The sequence below is a fragment of the Mercenaria mercenaria genome, chromosome 14 (assembly GCF_021730395.1).
Source record: "Mercenaria mercenaria strain notata chromosome 14, MADL_Memer_1, whole genome shotgun sequence".
NCBI classification, from domain to species: Eukaryota; Metazoa; Mollusca; class Bivalvia; order Venerida; family Veneridae; genus Mercenaria; species Mercenaria mercenaria.
In genome coordinates, this window is record NC_069374.1 from 18,500,536 (window position 1) to 18,525,705 (window position 25,170).

The 25,170-nt window shown below is 33.7% G+C and overlaps 1 protein-coding gene across 1 annotated transcript in view; it reads right to left on the bottom strand.

Moving 5' to 3' along the window:
- Positions 1-395: 395 nt before the first annotated feature.
- The window catches only part of LOC128548128 (probable ornithine decarboxylase), a 32,081-nt gene continuing 7,306 nt past the window's right edge, over positions 396-25,170 (bottom strand). Inside the window, exons 2-10 of the mRNA XM_053522527.1 lie at positions 21,496-21,590; positions 9,879-10,012; positions 9,365-9,461; positions 8,143-8,219; positions 7,485-7,657; positions 6,323-6,460; positions 5,482-5,647; positions 4,287-4,440; positions 396-556 (exon numbers count right to left, since the gene is read on the bottom strand). Coding sequence (XP_053378502.1) covers positions 396-556; positions 4,287-4,440; positions 5,482-5,647; positions 6,323-6,460; positions 7,485-7,657; positions 8,143-8,219; positions 9,365-9,461; positions 9,879-10,012; positions 21,496-21,590 — 1,195 coding nt within the window. The remainder of the gene's footprint in view (positions 557-4,286; positions 4,441-5,481; positions 5,648-6,322; positions 6,461-7,484; positions 7,658-8,142; positions 8,220-9,364; positions 9,462-9,878; positions 10,013-21,495; positions 21,591-25,170) is intronic.

The following is a 25,170-nucleotide window of genomic DNA, read 5'->3' on the forward strand; positions in this document are numbered from 1 at the left end:
ATAAGATGCATGTATTTCATATTTCATGAGCGACATATATAAGCAAACGAATGGTGTCACCCTAGGAATGTTTCGCCTTTACATGTACATGTAGATGAATACATACGTACAAATACTTTTCTTTAAACTTTGTGAAAATATGACCACCCAAGAGTAAAGAATTGATGTTACAAAAAATATATTTACAAAGTACATGTAGATCAATAATAATTGATGAGTTTTAAAAATATCAATGTACGTCAGGCCAAAAATAACATTTTCTTGTAAAATATCAAGTATATAAATTACGACTGGAGACAACTAGTCATAAAAAAGCTTCCATTGTAAAAACAAATATGACGCTGCAGAAAAATGACTTGATTGTAAAGTATTATTTATTCGTACTTTGTTTCTACTTACGAAAATAAGACCCGTACCTTAACAACCTTAGGAATATGTATCACAGATCCTGGCATGTACAACCGACCATACATAAAGTTCCCAAATACACTGTCATTCAGGAAATAGGTTGCAACATTTCTTTTAAGCTGTGCACTGTCTTGACCATTCACATCACCTGGTAAAGTTCAATCGCAGACGTTTTATTTACATGTATAAGACAAAAACGAACTAGAATGAAGAACAATTCTAAAGTCTGTCTCACCTAATCTTGGACCTCCAATCATTTATTTAGACAGTAGGTAAAATTGTCTAATATCTCTTCACATCATTTTGTTGCTTTTTCTTTGAGAGAAAAAAAGAGTAAAATGTTGTTAAAAAAATTATTTTGTGATTTTCCAAAAAACTAACGCTGTAAAATTGAGTGACGTTCATTCCAAGATTGCGCCATCCATACACAAATCATTTGGGGGTTTGATCACAGTTTGCGAGGTCTGATCTACTTATTGTTGAATATCAGACATGAAAGAATAAAACGAACTTTGTGCTTTACTTACTTGTCTTCAAAGTTCAATGTAATTAATGACTGAAAATGTACGGTCTCAATATATTTTAATTGACACAATTTGCCGTGCTACTTGGTTGATTCACAAACAAAAGCTTTCAACGAAATTGCTGAAATAAAGGGTTACTTTTTAACAAATTAATGATTGCATTTTTTCTTTATCGTTGTGGAGAAAACGTAACATCTATATTATTATTGCTGGTAGACATGGTAGATTTACAATGACCGTTTGAAGCGGTATGTTATTCTTCATGCATAATTACGTCAGTTACTTTTATTTCAGATTGACCGGTATGAAACATACCTGCGATTGTCCCGTCCCAAAAGTACCAATACCAAATATTTACTTCTGATTCCATTACATACAATCAATATGATGGGGGCAGGAATTGGTTACATTGAAAATTCCGCAAAAACGCGAAGACTGTGACAGTGTTGCCGTTAAAAGTGATTTTTTTATATATGACCAATCAAGTAGCAGTATCGATATATAATAAAGGAAACAATAGTAATTTCAATTTGACTTTTTAATATCAAAATGTTAGGCGTAAAATGATAAATCTGGGCTCAAATTGCCAATTTTTGGATGATGGATTTTCAGTGTGAAACTTCGAAAATTGAAATGGATATCGATTTGAAGGATTTAAGAGTTAAAGAGAATTCCTATAGTTTTTTTCCTTTCATAGAATTGTTTTAAATTCACATATATGATAGGAAATTTTGTGCTGAAAATAATGAACAAATAAAAACAATAGGTCACCAGGCTTGTTTTTGTGAAAAATTGTTTTGAACACACCCACTGTTGCTGACACTGCCAGCGATTTTTCAACATTTTTATAATTTTCTGCTTTTTTATAAATACCAAACAAAATATACATGAAGACAGCACAATAAGGTTTTTTTTTTTCTTTTACAGATTTTATTATATACTTATTTGATATCATAGTCATATTTGTAATACTCTATCCTTACAATAATAGGTACAAATGAAAAAAAAAATATTGTTTCATATTTACTTTTGTGAACCTTTTTCAGTGAAAAATACACACAGTGAAGAATATTTTTTTAAATTTTGAAAAAACTCTTTCATGGTATTTTTTCCTGTTTTTCTTGTGTATAGATAATTGTATTGTGAGCATAAAAATGGCTAAAAATGTATGGGTCACCAGGCTAAATTTTATGTTAAGAACGCTATAATACAACACCTGTTCGGACGGAAAATGGAGCGAACCTGGCCAAATTGATTACATGTATGTCTGCTAGAAGTTAAAAAAACGTTTTAAAAATTCTTAATTCTTTCTATAATTGAATACTAAATAATCTGAAAGGTGATATTGTCTTATCAGTACTAAGTCAATTATCTTACATTATATGAACAACACTGTCTTTGTACTAAAAAGCGATGTAAAAACACAACCACTAAAATAGCAAGATACCTGTCAGGCATGATACTTGTCAATACAACATAAACCAGTATCAACATTTGATTACTGATAAAACTTATCAAAATGTTATTTCATTCAAGATTCCTCATATTTAAGACTGTCTGTAACATGTTTCAACAAATGTTGACTTCAGTTCAGTTTTCCATAGAAAGTGTCGGCTGCGCAGAAAGATGCGCATAAAAAACTATAGGAATTCCCTTTAAGGGAATTATGATTAAAGGAATTTATAACAGCGAATAATTAGTGACAGGATACTTTCGAGTAAAGTAAAGCAAAGTAAATTATGTTGCTAATTTTCACTTATGCATTTTTCAAAAAAGAATTATATATTCTGTTTAAAACATGGGCGTTTTTACGGAAGGAAAATACCAGAGTGAAAAAAATGCGAAGCGTCCCAACGACTATGTGTATATTCGAAATATAACACGTGTAATTTCCCGTAAAGTTTCAAAACAGAGAACATTTGGCAATAGTGACCAGAAATAAATAGCAGCGACGACTGCTGTTGCAAAAATCCTTGAAATTCCCGAGGGTGACTTTTTTAATTCAAAGAATATACTTTATTTTCTTGTATCCAGTTCCATTTTTTTCATATCAGCCCAAAGTTTAGGTCCGAAATGAGATTGGACAGTTTGTTTGTTTTGTGTTTAACGCCGTTTTTTGAACAGTATTTCAGTCATGTAACGGCGGGCAGTTAACCTAACCAGTGTTCCTGGATTCTATACCAGTACTAACCTGTTCTCCGCAAGTAACTGCCAACTTCCCCACATGAATTATCAGAGGTGGAGGACGAATGAGTTCAGACACAATGTCTTCTATCAAATCGTCACGGAGAACATACGCCCCGCCCGGGGATCGAACTCGCGACCCCGCGATCTGTAGACCGACAGACTTTAGTTAAATAATCGCACAGTAATATTTAATAGTACTATTATGAGACTTCATAAAAACTTGTGTCTTGAAGCTAAGCTTCACTGTGTACATTCCTTTCAAAACAACGTTTATGACATGAACAGTTGTTTCTTAATTTCTTGATGCAATGATTCATTTGGACAGTTTCTCTTATATTGTGAAGAGCATTCAGTTATTTATAACACCAATGTAAAATTAGGAAAAATTATTTCATAGAGAGCTGGACCTATATTATTAGACTGAAGCTAATTATTGTTGCAAGAATAAAAGACCTTACATTCTTCGATAAGCAATGAAATAGCTAAAATGTAATCGGGAACAAATTCTTGACATGTTTAATGATATATTTTGTTGATGAAACTGGTTGTTTGTTCTGTGGAAGTCAAGTCCAGAGATTTTAAAGATCATTTTGACTACCAGGTTTAACAAATTGAAATATGTACTGATCATTCATATTTGTGTAAATTAACAGCTCGCCTGAATGCAAATTCCAACATAACCAATATGTAAGAAATAACATATGGAGCTTTTCATTTAACCCATCTGAAACGAGCTGTCTGATAATTCATAGATATAATGTAGGATAGGAATTTTGTCTACAAGGAATATATGTTTACCATTATATTTAAGAACGTCACGCTTTACTAATAAAAAAGGTGCTTATGGCCGGGGAGTTTTAGTAGTGGAGTCAATTGGAAAATCATGCATTTTATGTTTTTTATGCTGACTGAAAAAAACAACTTAATTTATTTCAAGTTTACTCCTTTGCGATCTTATGATCGAATGCAATGCTTACTCTTGTGATAGCTACCCATTATCAAAGACGACTCCAACTTTGAAGCTGATTTCAGGATATGTTTTATAAATATGTCACGTGTAAACATATATCTATACAACATCTATACAAGATTTATTCAAACCAAAACAAATGTTATCATTATCAGGAAATATATATTGTATGTAAACTGAATAACCCTCTCCATTACCATCAGCACTGCTTTGATAGCATCTTTTGCTCATGATACTGGCAACTACTGTAAAAGCAGAAGCTGCTATATATCGACCGGGTTCAGCAATTATCTCAACGTTGTCCTCCGGCAGGAATAAATCGAGCAAGGTTTTGTTAATGACCTCAGTGATCTGCAGTTTACAAAACAGAATAATTATCGTGCGTAAATGTTAACTATTTTCAACAAATCTAAAATAACGTAGGAAGTAGTGATTTTCAGTCCTATTTGCAAATCAATATCCTAAGAACAAAAATCCTTACCACATAATATTGTATTGAACTCTTACTGTCATTTTCGCCTTGAGTGATACAGATGTCTTTTTTTGTAATTTTGAAATGTTCTATGTTCGTTCATACACAGGATAGTAAGTATCGTAAACAGGATGCCAAGAAATATCATATCAATGCAGTCTTCTTTGTCTTTTAAAGGTTTCGAAGCGAGTACCCAAAGAACAATAAATATCCAAATTCTGGCAAAAATAAAGAGGTATTTAACTGTAGTCAAAAGAAATGAAAATGCACAATAAAGTTTACAAATACTTTTACAAATTTATCTTCTTCGATGCATACTCTTTTCTGCCATGCTATACGTACTTGTACCACAAGAACGTGAAAATATGACTTTTTTGGATATAATATCTTTCATTTTAGACGACACGTCATCATTATCATAATCAAAGGATGAAAGCCATTGACATCCGCATGAAGTTTATAATCTTAATAAGGCAAAGAGCGCTGGTTTCTGTAAAGGCCTATCGGCATGTCTAACAGGTTATTTTCAAGTAGATAGTCCTCAAAATACATTGCCGAAATGTACAGAACAATGTTTAAAAAGTGTATAATGAAAGTGTAATTGGTTGAATCAGCCAATGAACATTATCGAAACAATTTAACACGTATGTTCATCAGAAGTGTCCGGCGTCTTGCTTGATTTTGTAACAAATGATAACTAAGCATATATATATATGATCTAAACTGTTTTTCAATACATTGTGAACACGTTGTAATGAATTATTAAGACATGAGTTCAATTTGCAAAGTGTTAATAACACTTTTTTATTTACAATTTTTGTAAGAAATTATGAATGTTATATATTATGTTTGCAATATTACATTCACTTTGGTCTTGATATAGTATTCAAATACTTTGGAATTAAAATAAGCTCACTGACCTCTTTAAATCGTTCAAAAGTGTTTTGTTCTCCAGGAAATCCTCCGCCAATATCTAGTATATTCATATTAAATCCCATCCGACGCGCAATGTCAAAAACAGATCTGGATTGTTGCAAAATTGAAACATAAGCTCTGGGATCTTGTATGTCACTTCCAACATGAAAGCTGAAGTATTCCCGAACAAGATAATAGCTTAATTTCATAAACTAGTATAACGGTTTTGGCAATCAACATGAATATAACAAAAGACTTTTTTCACATGCTAACTCCCTCCGCACCATCTCTAACAATAGTGATAACAATAATGAGTCTTTTTCTGGGATTGACAAACCAATATATATATATATTCTTTAAATATAACATAATAATTGTTTAAAAGTGCATTCTCTAAGATCATTACGCTAAGTATAATGAAATACCTTTTATCAAACAAAGACATCCGCTTATTCTTTTTTGGGGGGATTTAACGTCGCACCGACACATGAAAGGTCATATGGCGACTTTTCAGCTTTTTAGTGGTGGAGGAAGACCCCAGATGCCCCTCCGTGCATTATTTCATCAGAAGCGGGCTCCTGGGTAGAACCACCGACCTTCCGTAAGCTAGCTGGATGGCTTCCTCACATGAATAATTGATGGGCAATTGATTTGAAGTCAGCGACCTTAACCACTCGGCCACGGAGGCCGCATATTCATTTAAGGTTTGAATATTGAAATATTATCTAACTAAAGCACTATTTTAGCGAGCAAATATAGTACACGTCGGAGTTCCATTAAACGAACATGCATAGGGGTTAGGAAGAAATGATTGTATTTACAGTTTAAGGTATAATCTTAAATTACCTTACTCCAAAGATGTTAAGCTCAAGATCTTTCGCCGTCTGAAGTATGTACCTTACCTCTGTGGAAGAGCAACCATATCTGCCACTAAACTCTAATCTCGCATTGAATTCTTTCTCTGGTAGTAATCGTAACAGTAACCTAAATGAAATCAATATCAATATGTAAATGAATCAATATCTACAAGTGAATTTTACTACAGGAGTGTACGATCATAAATTTCAAAACGACAGACCAGAGAGAATTCCAGTCGAGTGTCCTGGAACTCCGAGTTCTGTCACAACTGACGACGTTTCTTCAACAAAGATGCTGTGAACCGCAATCTGACTGAAGTACATCTCCTATTACGCTACGCATAGGATCTGACAACGAGCTATTGATGGCCTCGTTCTGACAACCCTTCCGCTAGCCAATCGAAAGTTAACTTACAATATTCTGCAAGCTTTAAAAAGCCTTGGTATTTGATATTAAAAATTTTTATGTAGAAATATGTAAGATAGCCGGTTAGCTCAGTCGGTAGCGCATTTGCTCTGTAAGCGAGAGGTCTCGGGTTCGAGCCCTGGATTAACTACAAATTTTTCTTACTCTTTGACATTCGAACAAGTTGTCTGATTGGTTCAAACAAAAATAGATTTGCGAAAATAAAAATAGCAATCTTGGAAATCCAAAATATACAGAAGACGAATGTGAATAGGTCGTTCTCAGATCTTCGTTTAGAAGATCAAGTACTTTAGTCAGATTGCTGTGAACCGTATCTCTTGTACTCATTAACAATCTTAATGTTTAAAAGCAGTTATGTTTACCAAGCATTGTTATTTCTAAGATCAAATAATCGCTTCATCTTGAAAATTTGTATACAAATATATGTCTGGAGGACTATCCTCAACAATTTAATTTATGCACACAACTTAGCCATACAAGTTCCAAATATACTTGTAAACCCAAAATGTAAACGGACGCGTAGCCAGCTACTCTATTCAGTCTATCAGTCAGTTTCAAGCAGACCATTGTTATTTTGTAGACTTGTGTACATTCCTACAAGTTCTAATACAAACACAATAGTAGCACTGTAATACTTTAATATTTCTTATAAATCCTTTTTTTTTTTTTGTAAAAATAATGTACACATAATTTTGTGTGTATCAAGGTAAGAAAACAAAAATACCTGGCTGAAGGATAAGTCTCCTTCACTTTCTGAAGTTCATTTACATTGTCGAAAGTCATCAAAGATACATCACGGCTTTTCGCAAAATTCAAACTCGATACAGGTTTACATGGGTGAGCATACACGATACGGGTAGGAGATACACCAAGGTTTAAGACGGCTTCGATTTCTTTCTAAAATATTTACGACTTATTTACGAATGCATCACAATGAAGAATTTTGCCATACAAATAAAATTCAAGTTTCTAATCAAAGATAATGTAAGTTTTGTTATCGTTATCATACAAGTCCCTATTTTTATATTTCTAGGTGAGAAAGTAGGATTTCATGACTCGTCTACTATACTTTTATCTACTTGGTTGCCAGCCTTGCTCTGGCTTATTATGGATTTGACATGCCTGAAGTGATTAAACCTTTATCATATTGTTTTCAGTACTAAACGTTTATGTCGCATTTGATGGCTTCCTGAATAAAATGACAAAGGTAGGTTAATCCTGTAGAAGTCAATGCATGTTATTTGTAACCTTTTTAAAAGTATAAATAAAACAATAGAACATACTTTACTAATGTTCTCATTGCATTTTGTGTATTTTTGTCATGGTAATCGAGCAGTACTTAAAGTTAATGCATACGTATATTTACATTGCTAAATAATTACCTTGCTTGCACAATCAAACGACGCCCCCATATCTGACAGAACTTGCAGCAATGCTTCATCTGTATTACACTTCACAGCTGTAAGACAAATGTTTAATAATTATGTACATTACGTCTACTAGACGTGTGTTTTAGCATGTGTGTGAAGGGTGGGGGTCCTGTGCGCGTTCATGCTTACACTGTTGTAGCTTTTGGGAGATTATGTGGCTGTTTAATATTCATTTCACTTTTTCCTGACCCACAACCCTACCTGCCTTGTCGGTGCCACATTAAACCTATCGATAAATAAATAGATTCTCTATGTGTTGACCTGTCCTCGCTCTATCCTTTTAGACAGGTCGTTTTGCATCTGTACTGAAAGAAGATGAATTAGCGCCCCGAGTGCCGGCCTTGATAATTATGTAATATGCCCTTGAACGTGTTTATCATTAAAAGAGCGCTTTATGAATCTGGTATTTATTATTCTCAAGTTTAAGGCTTTCATACTTTCTAATTTTGGATGCCCGTTTTATTCTTTTATTTTCATTTCGTGAAAATCGACATCTTTATAGATATACCATGTCACCACAGTGTGGGAGCTCTCATTTATAGCATTTTCAATGTAATTTGGATAATAATGTACACGAGACGGCATCAAGACGAATTTCAAGATACAATTCAAAAAAAGGTTGTTTGCAATTTAAGCCATTGCAAGAACTCCCATTGTAAAAATTGGAACTATTTCAGTCGCATTCATTTATGAACCCTTGCCTAAACGGGAACAAAGCAACTGTATGAAAAATTTTATTTGGCGCAGTCACTGAAAGTATACCTCATACCAACACGTTAGTATTATTAAATATGCCCATGTCATATATGATTGAAACGTGTTTGACCCATTTACAATTTAACCATGTCACGTCTTATATGGATATCTGATATACCGACGATCGTATATCTGAATGAGATTTATCACTAATCCGAATACGAGATTCATGGTTGGTAGTTATATTTCAGCTAGAACGAAAAATAGCTATAATGTATACCTGTATTAAATATGCAGAGATGAAAAGTATACACATTAAGGAAAACATAACATTGTTCATAAAATATAGCGTTTTTAGACATCTTGAGTGCAAATACAATACTAATTCAGTTATTCCTTTAGAGCTGATGTTATGTTAATTGTCAATGAGTTAAAAACAAATTAAAAAAGAAACAAATAAAAACGGAAAAATACACACCGTAGAATAGTTTAATCCTTGGCATTAACGTAACCCAATGCTGAAACTTCTGTATGATGTCTCCAACATCACATACAACAAATCTGTCGTCATCTCCCTTGATCGAGAAAAAAAATGGTACATGAAAAATTATAGTAATCGTATATTACTGTCCTCTCCAAGAATTGATTGTAAAAAGACACATGTAGCCAAATGAATATACTATTAGGATAGCAATGATTAAAGCTAAGACATAGTCTTTAGAAACACGCATATAGCGTTCATGTTTTTCTCCTGTTTACACTAAAATTCAGAATTTTGTGATTGTATCGTTTCACGCGTGCTAACGTGACAATATGAAACGAACAACACGACATAACGAAACATAGAACATGCGCGCCCTTAAAAACATTTATTTTGCGTGATCCATTAATTATGAATATGCATTGACACTATGAAAGGGACAAAACATATTTGTATAATCTCGTTTAAAGACTTAATTTTCTGTTAAGATAAACCTCATCATAATATGTACTTTTCTTTGTTTTTCTGACACTACATTTTGGATTATTTCGTGTGTTGATCTTCTCTCTGGATGCAGGTCAACGACACATCGATCTGTAAGTCTTTTTTTCATTGTATTGACAGTATCAAGTTTACCAAAATATTCTAAAAAAGAAAATCAACATTAAATACGACATATTTTGCCATCCATTACGGATTCGAATTGTTTTATATGAACAATGTACACTCGTAAACAAATGTTAAAATACCGGTTTAACATAGGTTTAATAGTGTACATTCAATGCATGCGTCGACCAAATGAGTTACTTTACCTTTTCTTTACGTAAACACGGCAAAAATCACTTATAATCTAGCTTTTCTCATTTCTGTAACAGTTGTTTTTTTTAATCGTTATAGAGGTAAATTCCTAAAGAATCTTTTTTTTTTCGTCTGCCTGCAAGGCAACTATCATATCAACCCTTATAAAGTTACCTTATTTAGTAAAAAGAACATAGAGATACGAGTATTTGCAAATACCTTCAAATGAACTAAAACATGCAAGTCACATTTTGAATTGATGATATAAACCTTCCGATATTCATCAAAATTTGTTTAAAGCCCAGCGTGTAATAGAATATTGAATATTTTCAGTCTATATTATATAAATTTGTGATTTCGTGTGTTAGCTATATAATATGGATACTTTCTTGTGTCTTATGTCATATATTATGCTGTGTGACTAACGCAACTATTTCGGACTCCTAATTACGGGGACATGTTTGAAGAAATATCAGATCTCGACGTTTCAATCGTTCAATGAAGATGCTCCACTTTTTAAACTAGTTCAGTAATTGATCAAACATTTCTGTTGCATATGCTTCTGGAGCTCTGAGATACGATCAAAATAACTGTACTTGCCTAGTGCAGATTTTGGTACTCCTAGTCCTACAGTTTAGTACATATTTCACAACTGTCATTCATATAATAATTTCTGTTGTAGACGCGAACTTTGACTTCACTGTAAATGCTTTGTGATACCGTGCTCGAATGTAGATTTATATCAACACAAATTTTACCACTATTACAAAAAGTGACAGGTTAACATAATTTGATATCCTTTCATGATACTTTCATAATTCAGACATGTCAGTAAAGAAACTTTAGTAACCTTTAAAAGATTTACTAGATATGATACTGAATCAAGATTAGCGGTCAAAAAGTTTACTGAATTAAAAAGGACAGTATATATTATCAGAAACATTTGTATCATAATCTAAACATTGCTGTATGAAAAAAAGTGTCTACAATACTATGGAAAAAATGGTCGGAGGAAACTGCTTTTAAATGTAAATAGCGAAATGAATACCGCAAGGTAAGACTCTTTACCATTTCAGTTAATTTGGATCTCATTACTGGGTAATATGAACATAAGTTGCAGTGTCCTTGCATTTGTATAACAAAATGAGAAAAAAATCTCTTGGCAGCTGCGTTTGAATAATATAAACAGACAGAAACATTAACTCTGTATATGTAAGGAATTTAAAACAATACAGGAAAAAACAACCTCTTATGTCAACTAGAGATGTATATATATATCCACTTTAAACATTTAATATTCGATAGAAATTATAAACTTAAATTACTCAAATTTAGAATTTAAAACAAAAAAAAAACAGCAAAACTCATTCGGTCAGACGTGTTGAACCTTATAATAAATTTTGTTACACGATCATACATACCATTTATATATTTACCATACTAAAAAGTATATTCGTATAGTTAAGCCTTACACCTTTAATTACATCCATAATGTATGACTCAAATGTACGTCAAACATTGTAGATACAAGGCGATTAAAAAAGCGATTAATAATTATATCAATTATAATTATATCCTTCCGTGGCCGTAACGTAATAAAGTTATTAGCGTCTAGTGGCCCTTTCACGCTTTTCTAGAATCAACATTTTATTACACGAAATACATTCTGAAAATATTTCTGAGATGTCGAGGTTGCAATTGTCAAAGCCGGAAATATCCGATGCATATATATATTGACACTTTTTGACAACAGTATAAAGGACCTTTTGCACGATTCCACAAAGTTCCAAAAATCTCTATACACCCTTGCTCCGTTACGGACCCCTGTTGGATTTTTGTTTGAGTACAAATAGTGTTTCGTAGAATGATAAACTGACATGTCATGCTAAAGCCCAGGTATTTTCAAATAGTTAGAAACTGCTGAAAATTTATTCCCCATAAGCAAACCAAAGTCCACTCGCAAACATGTAGACGGGGCAACCACTACGCGTGAACCCTGCTTATAGACCAATGCAAATGCGAGTTTAGCCTGAGTGCTTTCATTTGTTTACTTCCGGAAAAAAAAACTGAAGGAAAAGTGACGTCATTTTCCGTGTTGTCAAAATTATACGTATACCTACTGAGATTGTGTAAAACGTGCCGGCCGTCCTACGGATATGATGTTATGCAAATGTCACAACAATAAGATATTTCCTTATGGGCCTCATTCGTTTTCATCCAAATTTAATAAGTATCTTCTACTTGCTTTTTTATTTAAACAAAATCAACACAAAATAAAGGAAACAAGAGGGTAGATGTGACAGTTAAACCTAATATATATAAGTTTGGTAAACATTAAACCAATACAATGACAAAAATATTCAAGAATAAGCTATTTTAGTAGCAACAAGGGAATAAATCTATATTTTGTCCACAAAGAACTCCTTACCAGGTGGAGATACTATAAAATGCTCCTAAAATGTGACAGTAACGTTGTACCACAGCAAAGTGGTCTTGGATTTTCCTTACGGTCAGTTATAAAAGAATATACAATAAAAGTTATTTATAACAACATCAAAGGGAAGTGAAAAAATTCTACGTCCGCACAAAAATCCTGATCAGGTAACGATAGGTCAAAATACACCTACATATTGGATGCATGTTGTACCACAGAAAGGGGGTCTCAACTTTTCCCTATGGCCGGTAATAAAAAGTTACAATATAAGCTATATGTAATAACAACAAAGGGAAGTAATTCTAAAATTACGGACCTGGTTCCTGCGCATGACACTCCGTCTCATGGTGGTGAACATTTGTGCCAAGTTGCATGGATAAAGACGAAATTCCGTATAAAGTCTTGACCTTTGACCTCTAAGTGTGACCATGATCTGAGACCTAGGGATCAGATACTTGCCAATGACCTAATGGTGAACAATTCTGCTGAGTAACATCCGGACAAAGTCATTGGTGTATCTGACCTTTGGCCTCTAAATGTGTCCTTGACGTTAGACCTACAAACCTGGTATTTCCGCATGACACTTCGTCACATGTGGTAAACATTTGTGCCAAGTTACATTAAGAAGAAATACTCCGGAAAAAGTCATTCTTGAATTTGACATTTGACCTATGTGTGACCTTGACAATAGACCTAGGGACCTGGTTCTTGCACTTTATACTCCGTCTTAAAGTGGTAAACATTTGTCACATCATAACCCCTCCATGCATGAAGAAGATACGCTCCAGACAACGTCTGCAGACGCCGCCCGACGACACTTCCGCCCGCCCGCCAGGGGCGTTCACATAATACATCACGTTTTTCAAAAGAGCGTGTAATAATTACAAGTTGCTATATAATTTTTCCTTAAACATGTAAAAAAATAGGACAAATGTGAAAGATTCCGGTTTCATTTTTATCACTTTTTTACATTTACGGTATCGTAAGTCAGGCTCAACATACGAGGTTGATAAGGTAAGCTATGAAGTATCGAAATAGTGTTACCTTAGTTTAACCTTAACAATACCGTAAATGACCTCGTAAGCTCAGCGATATCGTAATTTTCGACTTAGCCAACCTTAAATAGTTGAAATATTGTTTAATCCAACATGCTCTGTACGCCCATTCAATAAAGAAATGATGGAGTGATGGCTTATAAGCTCCATACACTTTTCTCATTGAATTAATAAAGTTTGTGTTGTATTTAACTTGCGACAATAATAAAATCCATAAACATACGCTCTCGAAGCACTAAATGCAGCAAAGCAAAATAGCAGCAGACTTGATTTGACTGATTCTTTTCATGATAATTATGCAATAAAAGTGAAACTTCGAGTCACTGCATATTTCATATTCTTTATAGTACCTTTCAATACAAAACTTTAACCTCGAGTTAAAACCCAAAATGAATAACTACAGTAAACATAATCAGTAACTTAAAAAGTTTAATACTTCGAAAATCTTAATTCCTTTAGTTAAATTGCATGTGGCAATAATCATACAAACTGTGTCAATTCACTAAAGTTGAAAAAAGATTTTCACATAAATATCAAAATGTCGAATTTGTATAATTGAAACGGTTAATTACATCGCAAAATAATGTTAATATATAGTTACAGTATTATCTTTCTTTCTTGCCTGACTAAAAATAATATGTCAACATTTTCAAACCGTGGCCTTACTTTATACACCGTGATCATTTCAGATTACTCGTTCGAAAAACAGAAAAAGTATATGATCGTTTTTTATCATCACCTTAAAGCTTCTTTAAAATAAATTTAGGCGCTTGATATTAAATGGCATTCACAAAATTGAACAGAATAACATATCGAAATATGCTTTTTCTATAAAATGCAACTTTCACTTAATAAAATACACGAAAGATACAGTAGCAAACATGGCAACCAGTTTGTTTTAACACCTACGAATTGCAATGTTTCATATTTCTGTCTCCAATTGTTTTTTTTTAAATATACTAATATGAATTAAGGCACCGCCTAGCATGGGGATTTATCTTTTATATATCTACTTACAAAGAAATATTTAACGTTCAAAAGAAAGTGAAACCTCACTCTGAAGTTTACATTTAGTGTCATCATACCTCTTACAGTGAATATCATACTTTGCAAAATTTACGGGAAGCCGTGACGGTGACGTCATTCACCGCGTTCTCGCACTGACTTTAGGATTATTTTTTTGTTTGTTTGCACTCCTCGCAGAAACTTGACGGCCTTTACACTTCCTTGCTGTTTTAAAAGTGTTTTTCAGTCGCATGTACAGTTTTTATTACGAAAAAAGAAGTAAAAGAAGCATGTTGGCGCTGTTTACGAATTTCTGTGACTGATTCGGGGTGCTCGGGTGTTCATGCAGACAACCAGTCTGCGGCGTGTACATAAACCGGAACCGGAAAACATCGAAAAAAAATTGCCTCAGTATATGCAGACAACAAAGACGAATAACTATATACGGACGTTACCGTCTCGGTGATTTTCATCCCCGGCGCTTTGCGCCGTGCATATATCCCCTATTATAGTAGATGGCCTACTTCAAATGAATAAGATCCTCTGATATGTACGGAAAGCAGGATGAAGTATTTAATTTGTCAAAACGCATTTTAATTTTTTATTTGCGAATTAACTGAGACAAAGTATTGAAAGTTACTTTCATTCTGACGCATATTTCCATCTAACATAATGTTGTTTTTTTAGAATTTTATCTTTAGAAATATGATATCTGGAATAAGATATTATAATATTGAAAAGTCAAAAATATAAATTATATCGATATAAAAACAATTCCGCTACATATAAACTATGTTTAGGCTAGACGTACTGCATTATGATCAATTTTAAAATAAATGTTGTAGTTGCTATTGTACATGTAAATGCAACAAACCTTAATAAAATGAAGACGATTACATGCACGCTATCATTACAGCAATTAAAAGCATTCATTTAATATAAAATCGTATGTGTAGTAATGGTAACCAAAAGATAAATGTGCAAAAAATTTAATCAAGGTCGAAACGGTTATTGGCATAAACATAATATTTATATGTATACAAGTTTCTCGCCATAACAGATCCCTTGGCGGTTTGTTTAACAAAGCTAGGTGAATAGGAAAGTATGACAAAATATAACAAATGTGGCAATGCTATTGATAGCATTAAGAGAAGAAAATATATAAATATATCAAACACGGTCATTTTAAGCCCTCATAGCAAGATAAACATACTTTGCGAGCTTAACGCGATAATATTATAACTATGATATTAAGTACACGTGAACTTATCAAAAACTTAGTATCGTATAAGATTGTACAGTACCTAGGTCAATACAAAGTTCAACAGCGTGACGAATGAACACCGAATGAACATAACAAGACTGAATTCAAGCGCGGCAAATATCCATCCATGGGGGTAGTTTTTTATTTTATGTAGTCAGAGTCGCTCGACCGATTCTTTGATGATTGCAAAAAGTCCCAATGTGGTTTATACTCTATAAACGCACAAATAATAACATTTAATACTTATATTTACATTTTGAAAGTAGTTTGCTACACAAATGATTGGTTTACTTTCCTTGATTATCAGAAAATCAAAATAAATATCATGATATCGAGCTTTTAAACATCTAAATAGATTTCCAAAAAAGACCCGCCCAAGTTAAGTTTTAATTCGCCTTCTGATAAAATTACACGTCTTGTTTTTTTATTCAAAATTAGTTAAATACAGTGAAAAAGTATATACACGGCCTGTAAACACTGGCTCGTCCTCTTTAAGGAGATGAGTTGAAAAAAGAGCCAATGATACTTCCGAGGAGGCGCCAATGACCGGAACTTTATGCAGAATGTAAACAAAGAAGAAGGGTGAGTAGATTGTTTCCTTTCTCAGATAAATGTAAGGCCCTATTTAAAAAAATAGTCAATGTAGTTCCACTCAGAAATGATTATACTTTTTATATATGCAGGCCATTTTGCAAGGTAAATGCATTCCTTGACGTGAGAACTTTTGAAAGTTGGAAAATGGGGCAAGTTCGAACCAAAAGTGGAGATTTATCAATATATTTCGTCCCAATTTACACATATAAGAGTAAACATACATTGTACCAATTTTTCCCATAATGGTATGTTAAATCTGTATTATTTATGTGTTTTAACGGCGGGTTTTACCCCTCTATGCTCAATTTTGGCTAAGAGGAGGAGCCAAAGCCTTGGAGGAGGCGCAAAAGTCCAGAGTCGGAGCCACTGACCAGTTCATTTCCTGGGTGATGAACACTCGTATAAAGCGTTTTCGTTCTCGCAATGTAATATCTATTCCATTTTAATGTTTATAATTTGATGCTTGAAATTGTATTATACTACCCAAATGCACATGATCTACCTAAAATAACAAGAGCTGTCCATAAGACAGCCCACTCGACTTTTCTCAGTACTTGACTCTGAATTAGAGCTTTGCCAGTAAAACTTTATAAAACTTCAAACTCTAAGTTAAAAAGGGGCATAACTCTGTCAAAATTCAATCAAAGTTATAGAGATTGTTTCTCCTGGTGTAGACTTTGATAGTAAATAACTGTTTTAAGTTTCAAGTCAATAGCTTTGATAGTAACAGAGATATTTGACTTTATAAAAAAAATAACCAACGGCGACGCCGACTCCGACGCCGACACCGGTGCGAGTGCAATAGCTCTACTTTTTCTTCGAAAAATCGAGCTAAAATATATGTGTATGTATCAACGCAACGGCTACAAAGTTTAATGTTAAATGGTCAATTTTATTTTAAATGTTTTAAAGGAATCGCAAAGAAAGGTTGCTCAGTTCTGTATGATATTATTACTTTTGTTCTTTCCAGATGGGTCTGTTTAAAGGCAAACGTAGGATAGGGTTTTCATTGACAACCAAAAAGAATGATGTAACATACACATTTAAAAGAAAAGAAAATAAAACACTGCAAAATACAACAACTTTAGACGAACAGTTTAGAAATGTAACCACGAGCACCTCAAATAAAAAGAAGCGCAAGAGAACGATTGTCACCAGCAATAAAGTCTCATTTGCACAAAAAATGTATTATCACCAATCGTTCGCTTGTACAATACACACCAGGACCGAAAATGGTAATACTTCTTGCGGAAATGATGGCGATTTATTCTGCAAACCATTAATCAGCTTAGTATGTGTGTAAATTAAACAAAACAGTTGTGCTATTTGGCATTTGGTTTTATACTTGCTACTAAGTAAAATGTTTGATTAAACTTTGAACAGCTATTTCTTGGTGCATACATGGCGCTAAATACAACGTCCACGTGACGTAAACACAATATCGTTTTGACGATTTAAGCATTACTAGTCATGTTAGAATGTACACTTTATTTATAAAACTCCCTCGATATTTTTCCTAATTTGTTTTTTTTTTTAATCTTTTCAGTATATTTATGTCTTTTCTAATTCATTTAGAAACAAATTTTTTAAGAGTTATTTGAAAGCATAAATAAAATCGAGAAAGGCAGTGATACTATATAATGTAAATATAAGAAATGATATTTTTTTCGATATTCCGCAGAATAGGATCGGCAAATCAATGAATCGCGCTAGCTGGAAATTAAGTATCAACATACATGTTTCCTTACAAACGTTATTTAAGTAAAATTAGAAAACTGTATTTATAATTCTGTAACTGTAAGCTCAGTGACGGTCAATACCCATTCTTACTACGTAGCATTAATTAAAAACAAATCTGACATCAAATATTGCCTCAACAGATGACACCCTCCCAGTACTAAATAATAACTAATTAATATGACTTTGACTGCAGAACGACGACTGACAAACGGACAAGGATAAGACAAAAGCTATATGATACATGCGGTTCGACAGGGGAATAAATATCTAACGTTTTCAGTTTCTTTGTTATCGTTAGAACATCTGGGAGAGGTATTTTGAGTGTTAGCATTTTCATATGCGTATATGTAATCGAATTAAGCAATTTACAAGTAAACAATTGTATTAATTTAGCATTTGTAAGTACCTAGTGAAGGACATATTGCAATTGCATTTCAAGACTACCACAAAGTTAACACTAACTATTAAAAAATCCAAAATGCGTTGGACATGAAAACCGTTGTGCATTAAGAAATGTCCCTTTCACAGAAAATATCATAATTATACAACATGATAGCCCATCATTAGGCAAGTGCAAAAGAAAAGAGAAGTGCAAATATCTCGTAATACATTCTAAGGAAATGAATAGGATGTTGTTAAAACATCATCCATCAGATGTTTGTCACAATCCAAGGAAATCATGATAAAGCTCTGGTATGTGAGAATTGATGACACATTAAAAAAATCTCAATTTCGAAGTGCTTTGGCTCCCACTCCGGTTCTTAGCGCCTCCTCTGCGGCGGTGGCTCCTCCACATGGTGATAAATGCACATGTACGGGATAAACACGCTAGTAAACCACGTAAGTCATGCAGTAATAAGATATGCTTTTCAGCAAGGTTGATGCAGGGACTATAAAATTTTTAATTTGTGTAAATTAGGGCGAAATATATGGGAAAATGTCTGCTTTTGGTTTGGACTTACTGTTTTTTCCAACTTTCAAAAGTTCTCACGTCAAGGAATGTATTTACCTTGCAAAATGGCCTGCATATACAAAAAGTATAATCATTTCTGAGTGGAACTACATTGGCTATTTTTTGAAAAAGGGCCTTACATTTATCTGAGAAAGGAAACAATCAACTCACCCTTCTTCTTTGTTTACATTCTGCATGAAGTTCCGCTCGTTAGCGCCTCCTCGGAAGTATCATTGGCTCTTTTTTCAACTCATCTCCTCAAAGAGGACGAGCCAGTGTTTACAGGCCGTGATATAGTTCTGTCGATTTTATATTGGGTTTTAACATTAGAAAATTAATTTGGGCTATACTTTTTTAAATAATGGTGACCAGTTAGGAAATACTTTACTAATCAAACCCTTTAAAATTTCATATTATATTATTAAGTTAAATATCTAGTCATAAATACATTTTGCAATTTTGTGACAAAGAACTTTTTTCCATAGTATAAATTATTACACAGACATGGTATTTACACGAATAATGCACCACATGGCAGTGTGGACAGCAGAACAAATAGATGTTTAAATTGAATCATAGGCTAAAATGCCATGTTTAAACAATACAATGTATTATTTATCACTATAACTAGAGTTTTTCAATTAATATTTTCACTAATGATTCATTACTTTAATGTCCAAATAGCTGATACTTATAAAACAACTATGCATCAGTTTGGTCATTTTCTTTATTTACCTATCATGCTTTCCCTCTATTCAAAATTAACAAGTCTCCTAATTTCAAGAAATATTGCAAAGCACTAATTGCTTGAACAAGAGGTAAATTATTTGAATAATGGGCCCCACAATATTTCCTTACGGGGCTTAGTAATTATACGGTACACACGATTTGATAAAATATTAGACATATAATCACCATATACCAACGAAAGGGGAAAGCGTTTATTAATAAGGATAATCAGAGTAATTTTGTATATATTAATCTCTGTCTTGTTATATTGAATGTTCTTGGCATTTTAGCAGTCACTTTAAACATCTGGGTGGGTCCTATGGACTAGAACATAAGAAGAAAACGTACAAGCTGATTAAATTAACTATATATTGTGTAAGGAAAAAACAATGTTCGCATTTTCGTATAAACACCATTGGCGTAAAGGTATCAGGGATGGCTCTTCCCGCGAAATTACACGAGCAGTCTGACGTCAATTACCAAAATACTCGGCATCATTTGAGATATTCTTTCAAATTTTGACGGCAAAATTAAAAACAGAACAGAAAATTAGTCAAATAGCTAAGCATATTTCTTCTTACATTAAAGACCAAAACTGAAATGACACAACTGTATGATTTTTTCACTGAGTTTAACGATAGTTTGAATATTAACCAGGAACTGTATTTTTTTTTGGAAAGGATAAAAGATAAGGATTGATTTTTCGGAAGCACAAAGCAAACCAAACACAGCCATAGAGCATTGCAAAGTAGGCCCACAACAAAAAGATACTGTTACGGAATACTGTAGACGGGATGCTCCAAAAAATCCAACAAGTAAATTTTAATCATATGCAAATACAGATAAAATGGGGAGGGGAAGGGGTAGATAAAGGGTCGGGGGTTGCAAGGAAAGTGGAGAAAGCACTGTGGGGCATCACCCAAGTCACACACACGCGCGCATTCTCGCACGCGTACATGGACACATATACACGAATGAATGCACGCACGCATACATAATCAAGCAGATAAAAACAACAGTCGGGCACCACATTAGAGCGGTCGGCAGCCAAAATTATGGTAGGCACGATAACTTACTCATAGTAAAAGGGGCGCAAATGCAAGGCGAAAGGATGGGAGGGGAAGGTAGGAATAGTGAGGAAAAAATCCAATAACTTCAAGTTTTGAATTGTGAAGCAAAATATTTCTGTCAAAATTTGCCTAAATCAAATTATTCTGTAGCATTTCTTTCTCAGTATTATTCGGATAGTGTTTGTAAGAACTCCACGAGAATTACTATATTTTACGCAATTACATCAAAACATACAATATGCTGCTCATGATTACTTCGGTTTAGTTTGTGTTAGTTTTTTCGGTAGTTCCGTCATTTTGTGGAAGTAACGCTTCATTTTCCTAATACCAGTTCATTTGTATCTTTAAAGTTAAGCGAAACCTCATATGTATAACATCATGATGACAGATAATGCTGTTCTATGATATAACTTGAGAGACTATTTTTTTAATTATTGTATCATTAAAGAAATTTAATATTTGGACGTTTAAACACCACGTGACATACGCTTGAGTATTTGTTCTGTAAAAGCACGTTTGGACAAGAATGTCAAGAGAACATTCATCTCAATAAGGATGACAATCGTACTTGTTTCATCGCCGCTGTCAATAAAAGTTAAACCTTCTATATCAATTAAGGCAACTGTGAGGTAATTGACCCGCAATGACAATCGGCAATATCCATTAGATTACGTGTTCTCTGAATGCGAATTCGGCATCCTTCGGCCAGACAATTATTGTTATGATTATGACAGCCGGAGAAAGCCGAAAATTCATTCGGAAAATACGTGAACGAACGGAAAATGTCGGTTTTCAGTACAGGTACGCTATGTAACAATGTGGTAAAAGCTACAGAACCATTTCCACCGCATCCTTTACTCAATAAATGATGATACCCTATAATAAACGTCATTCGAGCTTAAAGCAATTGTTACTATTGTTTCAAGTGGTCTTTACATAGTACGTTACGTTTTAACCAAATGAATGGAAAAGAACTTTTATCGGTATACGTTTTGTATTCTTTGACATTAGCTTTTTACACATGGTAAGCAAATTTGTTGCCTGTTGTCTGACGAAAGGGGGGAATTTGTTGATGCTTGAGCCCCGTTATCACGGAAAAAATAATGTCACTACAAACATGTGTATCGTAATATTAACAAGGCATGACCAACGATTTTATATTATCGAAATAGAACAATTGTAGTTTAATTGTAAGATTAGATATATTGACATATATTTTAATGAATCGCTACTCAAAGTCATACCATGTGTACCATGCAATTGAATTCGCTACTCAATCTAGATATAATTCCCGAAAAAATTCTCGCACATTTTCAGTAAAGTTATAGCTACGCCACAAGAGTAAAATTGCGACCATCGTGTGTGAAAGTTATATTTCCTTGCTTTTCTTTCTATTTGAAAAAAAATAACGTCAAATTCTTACCTTTAATAATATTTAGAAGGTTTTGCTCGATTTATATTCCGCTGTAATCCATAAAACGAAAGCTAATCGAGACGAACGCTGGACTCCTTTATCATCGACCTCAAGTCAGCAATAAAATCAAATAACAAAGAAATACGATATTTATTAAGTTAAAGACACAAACTTTACATGACTTAATCACAGGCAAACTTAGTTTGTATATTACCTTCATCCAACCATAACTACTACTGCCACATAAGGTAAATGTACATACCTTTAGAATTTTACGAATCAATATTGATGTTCAAAATTTAGTTAAGATAACTGACATTTCCCACTTATTCAAACGACATACTCCTACATGTTTAAAAAAACGACAATATTCACAATGGAAACAGCAAATCGCGAATTCGTATATCGATGTAAAATATACATACGTCTAAGTTATTAACAAATTAACAAATTATGTTACAGATTTATCACGGTGGGGAAACGGACATCGGATATAGCCAAGAACCAAGAAAGGGATTAATCTAAACACGCTTGATTTTGGTACACGGTAAGTTTTTGATTTTTTTTCTTGTATTTTATGAAGTTATACGAAGCAATGTACGACTATGATGGAAATGTGCCTCTTCTCTTATATAATGGCACAATTCTCGCTGAAAGCTGCTTGATCGCTTACAAATGTTCAGTAAGGTATATAACAAGAAATAGATAATAAAAATAAAAAATGAATCGAGCGATTTTATTGTAATTACACAGTCCGAACTTGTGTAAGACAACTAAATGGAGATATTCATACATTTTGATGGCCTGAAGGTGTACTGGGGATTGTCGAAGCAAATAAATTACGGCACAGAGGATAGCTATTGACCGAGGATAGTAACGATGTATTTTGCATACGTCACGTAAAGTCAGAGAGATATGATTTCGGCGTTGTCCATATCGAGGAATCAAAGCAAAACTGTCCTAGGTGCTTCTTTATCTATATTTCCTAAGAACACTTTCGGTCTGACCTTTTCAGTCGCTTGTCTGTGTATTCGTCCTTCCGGAATTTTGTCATATTGAGTTGATATCGCATATACAGATGCTTGGGGTTCTTATAGTCTAAGTGACTTAATGTCCTCAGTTTCTAAATTGAAATTTTCAATTCAGTGTAAAGATAGAATGGTTTACATATTTCCCTTAACACAAAATTAAGTATACTTTTATTTCAAATTAGTAAAAGTATGTTTAAACAATATTGAGTTCGTATGGAAATAGTTAACTAGTGTTTATTTACTAATTTAACCTTTTCCAAGCATCAGCTTTCGACACATGAATATTTGAATGGCACATTCAAATATAGTTCTGGATACTAAAACTAAACTGGCGCTATTTTATATGACCCCACTTTTGGTGGGGGGTGAGGGGGCATATAGATTTGCCCTTGTCCGTCCGTCCTTCCGAGAATGTTGTGTCGCGCCTTGCTCCAAAAGTATTTGACGTAGAGTCACAAAATGTTACAGGAATGTTGGTCAGCATGTGTAGTTGTGCACCTGGTGTTTAGCGTCCGGATTCATTCAGTCATGTAGGAGTTATGGCCCCTGACTTAGTACAAAATTGGTCATTTTAATGTTGTGTAGCGCGTAGCTGCAAAAGTATTTGACCTAGAGTCACCAAAGTTTACAGGAATGTTGGTCAGCATGTGCAGTTGTGTACCTAGGGTTTCGCGTCCTGATTCATTCAGTCGTATAGGAGTTATGGCCCCTGACTTAGTTAAAAGTTGGTCATTTTAATGTTGTGTCGCGCGTAGCTCCAAAAGTATTTGACATAGAGTCACCAAAGTTTACAGGAATGTTGGTCAGCAGGTGCACATAATTAGCAACATATTGTTTTCCCAAAGTTGATCTGTGTCTTTGTCATGTAGTGTCCCATGGACACATTTCTAGTTTTCTTTTCTAATGGTCGCGATCATTATATCAGAGATCCAAAACAGTATATAAACATCCCTGAAGCTGATTTTAGCTGATTCAAATAATTGGAAATAAATCATTTTAAATATGTTTCCACCATAAGCATAAGTTAATTGTTTCCTAAGATGTGCTTGCCTGATTGACTGGTAAAGGTATGAAGTCTGAAATCACATAGGCGAGCCCAAAGTCGTGATTTTTGAAGTGTTAAATTGCTATCTTGTAGTGACTTGTGCTTTGATGATGCATTTTGACTTTTTCTTTAAACTAATTTCCTACACTGCCTAAACTTGTTAAATTTCGAAAGCTATGCATATGGAATGATTTTAAAGAAAGATAAGTTGAGTGAGATGTTTCATAGGGTCCAAAGTCGCTCACCTGGCCTGATTGAACCAAAGTGTCTGTGATCACATATGCATACATAATCAATCTTTGAAATTGTTTATGATATTTACGCTAACAACGCCTATTTGAAACTTGTTGATGGAAAAATCTATTTTCGGCAATTAAGCCCATCCGTCTTTCCGTTCATCTCAATTCAAATCTAATAGAAGAAATGTTAGCTTGTCGAGGGAAACGCGGTCTTTCAAGTTTAAATCAACACAAAATGTCTGACCCTTAGAAATTATGCGGTAGTTTGCTATACATGAGTTTTCTTTGTAAATCACATTGTTACGGTTTTGCATCTGTACAGCATTATTATTCTGAAAATAAAGTAATTTGGTAGGTAATTGAAAAATAATCGAATAACTGGTAACGGAGATGACATAAAAAGTTGTTGCTCTTGTCTTGTCAGCCCCTCTGG